Below are 7,238 nucleotides of genomic sequence, written 5' to 3'. Positions count from 1 at the left end.
AGAATTATGAATCCAAGTGCTGGAGGTGTGGACAACAAGATGCAACTTTTTTTCATATGTGGTGGACTTGCAAGGTTATTAAGGCCTTTTGGATAAAATTGTGGTGGAATTTACAGCAAATCTTTAAAAGAAGAATTACTTTTTTGCCTCAGTTGTTTCTCCTAGGTATCACACAAAACTTGGATGTAAAAGAAACGAACTTGATGTTGTATTGTTTAACTGCTGCCCGTTTGCTGATAGCTCAAAATTGGAAGAGTAAAGTTCTACCTACAATGGAGGACTGGAGATTGAAGGTCTCGTATTTTGCTGAAATGGCAAAGATTTCGGCTTATTTGAAGAATCACTCAAACGAACAATTTTTATTAATATGGAGAAGATGGATTATCTATATTCAAAAAAAGTATAGAATGGTGGAATATAACCTAGGTTTTTAGTTAACTTGTTCTTTTTTTTCACATATATATATTTCACCTACTTATGTAGAATAATATTTTGTGGAGTTAGGGATATTAATATTAGTTTACTTTTATTTGAATAGTATCCTGGGATTAGGTTTGGGAAGTCCGGGGGGTGGGGGGTGGGGTTTTTATTATAGCATTGTGATGTACTTGTGATGTGTTCCTTTTTTATGATGAAAATAATAAAATTTATATTTGAAGTTAAGGATTATTAATGGTCTTTTTGGGTACATGCTGGATATAAATGAAATACAAATAAGGGTTGATGTTATTTAAGATTCAATCTTTTTCTAAGGGAAATTTTAAAAAATGGACTGCTACAGTTTCATCCTCCATTGCTGAATTATTGGATTTCAGACTATCGCTCTTAGTAGTACGAGGTCTGTACTGGGCTACTGAAAAAAAGGTGACCTAGGTCATATAGCCTGTTTCCTTCAGGATTTAGAAACCTGCTGTTCCCGTGTTGAATTAGTCCATTAATTAGCATTAAACAGGTGCTTGTCTGGTTGCTTGAAAAGTGCCCAATTTCCTGGCCTCCTTGCCTAACTTTAACCTTTCCAAAGAAATAGTCAAAAAAAGTTACCGAGGTAAAAAAAATATCTTTGCTTCCTGCCTAAGAATAGGAGAGTTTCTCTAACTCTACAAGAGGTACATATAATTGGATCTTGTTTATTTATCCTTTGTCTTTTCAAGCAGCAAAGATTTAAAATGGTTTGTGCTTTATTTTAGATATATGATTCACTATATCTGTAAAATGAAGAGATGGGAGAAAAGTTGCAAAATAAAATTGAGGTCCAATTGTTTCAGCAAGCTCCTTTATATCAAAGAATTTCTGTATTTGTTAATGTTATCTTTAAAAGTTAAGCAAGGAAAATGGTTACAATTGTTTAAAAATATACCTGATAACCAACAAATTATAAGTTACTGCTTATATCAATAATCTTTCGCAGGCCAGCATCCTTCAAACAAAACAGAAATTACAAAATGCCTGATTTTTGTATTGGCTAGATTCTCTGGGCAATACAAAAACTGAACATTTTGTAAACCAATTTGAATGTTTATTAAATCAATATCCACTATTTTAAAAAAAATGAATAACCCTCATATCTGAAGGATGCTATGTTGAAAATGTTCTAGCAGTATATAAAAGATAAAGCAGTATATAAGAAGATATAGCAGTAATGCATATATCCAATTAACCAACCATAAACCATAGCAAGAACAATCATTTACAAGTATAAACAGTTTTCTTCAAAAAATACATGTGGGTATTTTTGGTTCAATAAAACCTTCCAGAAACCAAGAAGAAGATTATTAAACTTATATATCTATGGAATGCTGTGCCATGAAGATAGATAACAAACATCCTGATGTTCTCCAGAAGTTCACAAATTCTGCTTGGAACTCAAAAATGGCATCTCCTTTATCGATACATACACAAAAGATGTGTAAATGAGCATCTTTTTATGAAAGAGCTCCACATGAACATTGGAACATAAGTAGGGTTTTCAATGATGACGAATGGCTTCGTTCGTGAATTCTTTCCTAAGGCTTGTTAATGCAAACAGGAAGGACCTCAAGTATATTCAATAACAGAAGCTTCTATAGGGTGTTGATTGGCAGGTATAACCTGGCAGGACAAGTTAGAACTTACTAGCAATCTAAACAGTAAATTCTTGGTTGTTAGTTTATTTTGCTGTTAAATATTGGCATATTGTTGGGTAAGGTGCTTTGGCATGTGATCAGGAGCTTCTCTTAAATAACAAGCAAAGGTAAGACAGGCTGAACAACTCTCTGAAGCAACTACAGCTAAAAGCTCTCTTCCCAACCCTTTGATCGTGATACTACGTGTGGTAACGGGGAGGGGGAGTGCCACTCAGTATAAAATATTTACAACCTAGTTGCCAGGCTAATGTCATGTTGAAATGGATCCTACTTAAAAATAGCACAGTTCTCTTGAGGAGTCACTGAAAGGCACTTAGATTTTACTCTCTTTTTTTTTAAGGCAAAATAGTTAAAAAAAATTAGTTTGGGAAAGGAACTTTATGCAATTTGGCCCTGATTATGATTAAAACTAGCTTAGGGTTTTGTGAACTCTGAAATTAGACATTGTGCTCAAGTGTTAAGACTTTCAAGCGCCCTTTATGCCGTCAGGTGGGATAGTTCAACAACTTCTAGACAGCCACAAATTCTCATTCCATGCGGTGTTCAAGAGCCGTGATAGATAAAAACTGCAGGAATTTTTAGCTTTTCAGCTTACAAAAATAAATTGCTAAAAAGAAAAAAATGTCATTTAATTAAACATCGTGTAAAAAGAGTGGAGGGGAATATTCAGACAAAAAGCAAGATTCATACAACATAACACGTGAAGTGTTAATGCCACTTTACGATGCCTTGGTGGGGCCACACTTGGAATACTGCATCCAGTTTTGGTCACCATGATGTAAAAAAGATGTTGAGACTCTGGAAAGAGTACAGAGAAGAGCAACAAAGATGATTAGGGGACTGGAGGCTAAAACATATAAGAAATGGTTGCTGGAATTGGGCATGTCTAGTTTAATGAAGAGAAGGACGAGGGGGGACATGATAGCAGTGTTCCAGTATCTCAGGGGCTGCCACAAAGAAGAGGGAGTCAAGCTGTTTTCCAAGGCGCCTGAGGGCAGGACAAGAAGCAATGGATGGAAACTAATCAAGGAGAGAAGCAACCTAGAACTAAGGAGAAATTTCCTGACAGTTAGAACAATTAATCAATGGAACAACCTGCCTCCGGAAATTGTGAATGCTCCAGCACTGGAAGTTTTTAAGGAGAGACTGGACAGCCATTTATCTGAAATGGTATAGGGTTTCCTGCCTGAGCAGGGGGCTGGACTAGAAGACCTCCAAGGTCCCTTCCAACTCTATTATTATTATTATTATTATTATTGTTGTTGTTGTTGTTGTTGTTATTAAGTAGTCCAATGGTGTATGATCTCCAATGCTAATCACTGGGTGGAGTGGGGTTTTGTACTTACGATTTTCTTGTGACCTTCAAGCAGAATCATTTGTTTTATTTTAGTTATTAATTGAATGGATTAATCCTATATATATCTCATTGCAATCCTGGGTAGATTCATGATAGGTACAAAACAGGAAATATCTGGTTAGCCACTGTGGGAACAGCATGCTAGATTACTTAGGGCAGTGGTGGCGAACCTATGGCACGGGTGCCAGAGGCTTCCGCCGCCGTGTGCACAAAAAAAAAGGTTCAATCAATCAGTCAATTTCAACTTCTCACGGGGAAAAAAAAGATCTTGCAAAGTTGGAATTGATTGATTTAACTTTTTAGTTCCACCCAGTCTGCCGTTACCACCGCAGTCACACCCACCCAATTGGCCACGCCCACCCAATGGGCCATACCCAGACAATGGGCTACACCCAACCGGCACCCAACGATGCATAAGTGGGTTTTGGGTTGCAGTTTGGGCACTCGGTCTCTAAAAGGTTCGCCATCACTGACTTAGGGACTGTGGTCTGATTCTAAATAGTTCTGCTACTCTTATATAACACTTCATAAACCTGAAGCCCTTAGAAACAGAAGAACACTGACATCCCCTAAACTCTGCTGAAGATGTTACCTAGTCTGGTAACGAAATGTTCAGAAACCAACCCACAAGCTCGGAGAACGAACCTTCACCCTCATCCTACACCCAAGCTACAGATGTTCACCACTATTGCAAACATTGTATACTGTCCTGCCTTCCCTGTGTCACATCACCAGTTCATGTGCAAAGTATCAACTTCGCATTCAGGGGTAACCATGGAGTGTAGTCAAAAAAGTCAAGATGGCTTTCACAATGGTGCAAGTGAAGCTCTAACCCTATGCTGACTCAGGAATTCTGGGAGTTGAAGTCCATGAGTCATAAAAGAGCCGAGGTTGCCTACTCCTGCTCTAACCAATGCAGATTAAAAGAACATTGTGGCTACTATGTTGGGGTTTTTTTAATCATTTTTTAATCAGTTGCTTGCATTCTTCATTGTGAAGCTGTAGCAGCAAAAGCCACTTCACAAGAAATGGAAAGTTTCATTGATATGTGAATGTAATAGTATAATAGTTAAGGGTACTGTATGCAGTTGCAAAAAGGAGGTATCCAAATCATCACAACTAAGTTGCGAACTATCAAAGAATATCAATAAAGTACCATTTCCTAATCTTCTGCATACACTACAGATACCATGTTTACTAGAACACAGTTTAGTTTTGAAATCTATATATGCAATCTATACTATATTATTATTGTTGTTGTTGTATTATTATTATTATTACTACTACTATTACCTGTACTGTTTGCAATATAATTAACTATTTGAAATAATTAATTGTATAGCAATATATAGCTATATATTGCTATACAATTATAATAATCATGGCATCCGGCCCTCTCAATTCCTGGCAAATAGATGGGGAAGAAATGGAGGTAGTGACAGATTTTATTTTCCTGGGCTCCATGATCACCGCAGATGGGGACTGCAGCCAAGAAATTAAAAGACGCTTGCTCCTGGGGAGGAAAGCTATGGCAAATCTAGACAGCATACTAAAAAGCAGAGACATCACCCTGCCAACAAAAGTGCGTATAATCAAGGACATGGTTTTCCCAGTTGCAATGTATGGATGTGAAAGTTGGACCATAAGAAAGGCTGAGCGCCAAAAAATTGAGGCCTTTGAATTATGGTGCTGGAGAAGACTCCTGCAAGTTCCTTGGACTGCAAGGCGATCAAACTGGTCAGTCCTAGAAGAGGTCAACCCTGACCGCTCTTTAGAAGGCCAGATCCTGAAGTTGAAACTCAAGTACTTTGGCCACCTAATGAGAAGGAAGGACTCACTGGAGAAGAGCCTAATGCTGGGAAAGATTGAGGGCAATAGAAGAAGGGGACGACAGAGAATGAGGTGGCTGGATGGAGTCACTGAAGCAATAGGTGTGAGCTTAAATGGACTCCAGAAGACGGTAGAGGACAGGAAGGCCTGGAGGAACGTTGTCCATGGGATTGCGATGGGTCGGACACGACTTTGCAATTAACAACAACAATATAGCAGAATATATTATTAGTGTAACATGCCTGCACAGCAAGACACATCTTTTCAAACATCTCTAAAGATTAGTATTAGGGTAAAATATGTTATTATTTAATAATTTATTCCATCAGATCTGGGGGCTCCAGGGGACAGATGAAAACTTGAGATGGCTCCAGGGTTAAAGTTCACTCTCTCTTGTATATTTTTTTTTGAGGGGGGGGAGGTTTAAATATTTTAATAATGGCTCTTTTTATATATTTATTTTAATCAGTTGCTGTACCCTGCCCAGAGTAAAGCTTTATGAGATGGGCAACTATATAAGTTCTCATCATCTAGAGTACATTATGGTGTGGTGAGACTATAGTTGAAAACTGGTGAATCTATTACCTAATGTGAATGCTGAGAAATTAACTGATAGACAAGACAGACAGACAGACAGAATAATGGGGCAGCCACTTTCCTGCTAGGATAAGTTTTCTGCTGACTCAAGGACGGATAGCTCTTCAAACCAGCCTTGGGAAGAAGCTCTTTGTCTCTCCTGCTAGAGAGCAGAGGGTGGGAGGGAAGGAGGGAAGGTAATTATCCCATGGTACCAACACTACACCTTTTCTTCTTGAGACAGCAGGAAAAGATTAGCATTAGATGTCACAGCAGACTCTACTTCGTATTGGAGGAAAACAGATCCATGCAGCTTGGTGTGATTACCTGGCTATCCCTGGGATTATGAAATATAGACACGGAGAGAGCGGGGGAAGAACAGACAACACCAATGATTTCCAATAAAGACATTGCAGTTTAATTGAGACACTCTGTTCCACTAATTGACTGTTAATTTTTTAAACAGCACCCAGGTACTATATGAAAGAAAAACAAAAGCTCAGATTTAATTTGCTGATGCAAGCTGGAGGAACAATGGAGTCACGTCCTAGGAAACTGTATACCTTTTCCTGCTGCTGTCCCAGCCAGGATGGAAGTGAAGACAGAGAGCAGCCAGGATGAAAAGTCCTTTAGACAGAAAATACTTACACTTCCCGTAGTTTTGGCAGCTTTGTGAAGGCAGAAGGATCAATCTCGGTCAGTTTATTGTGGCTCAGGTTTCTGTTTTAAAAAAAAAGACAGTAGTATCAGCAAAAGACAATTTCTACACTCAGCAAAAATTGGCAATCCTACTTATTTTGGAGTTGTACTGGATAATAATAAAAATAAGTTCAAAGGCAAAAAGGGAAATGCCCCACAAACCCTACCTTAAAATTGGCATTTTACTGGCTAACATTTTCCAGTCCTGCTGTTAATAAGATGAATTTTAGCAAGGTTGCATATTGTTGGATTTGCATTTGAGATCTTTTAACAAATATACATACAAATAAATATCATCTATACCAGTGATGGCGAACCTTTTAGAGACCGAGTGCCCAAACTGCAATCCAAAACCCACTTATTTATCGCAAAGTGCCAGGGCTGCATCAGCATTGTGGTGCCCTCAGGGGGGGCAGGGTGTGTGGCCCACTGGGTGGGCGTGGCTGCAGTGGTCACGACAGACTGGGTGAGTGTTGCCGGGGCCAGTCCCTCGCCATCTCCGGGGCATCCCCGTGGGGCCAATGCTGCTTGCTCACTCACTTCCTGCCCTGTCACTTCCAAATGCCATGTACTTGCTACTTTGGCGAACTCTGCTGGGGCAGCGGCACGTGTGCCCACAGAGAGGGCTCTGAGTGCCACCTCTGGCACACGTG

General features: G+C 39.1%; 1 protein-coding gene across 1 annotated transcript in view; it reads right to left on the bottom strand.

Moving 5' to 3' along the window:
* Positions 1–6,606, bottom strand: part of LRIG1 (leucine rich repeats and immunoglobulin like domains 1) — a gene marked incomplete at its 5' end in the record, with an annotated part of 91,801 nt that extends 85,195 nt beyond the window's left edge. Inside the window, one exon of the mRNA XM_029285770.1 lies at positions 6,535–6,606. Coding sequence (XP_029141603.1) covers positions 6,535–6,606 — 72 coding nt within the window. The remainder of the gene's footprint in view (positions 1–6,534) is intronic.
* Between the last annotated feature and the right edge of the window lie 632 nt (positions 6,607–7,238).

The sequence above is a fragment of the Protobothrops mucrosquamatus genome, unplaced genomic scaffold, assembly GCF_001527695.2.
Source record: "Protobothrops mucrosquamatus isolate PMUCROS unplaced genomic scaffold, P.Mucros_1.0 scaffold2218, whole genome shotgun sequence".
NCBI lineage: Eukaryota > Metazoa > Chordata > Lepidosauria > Squamata > Viperidae > Protobothrops > Protobothrops mucrosquamatus.
This window is presented reverse-complemented; position numbering and strand designations above follow the sequence as displayed.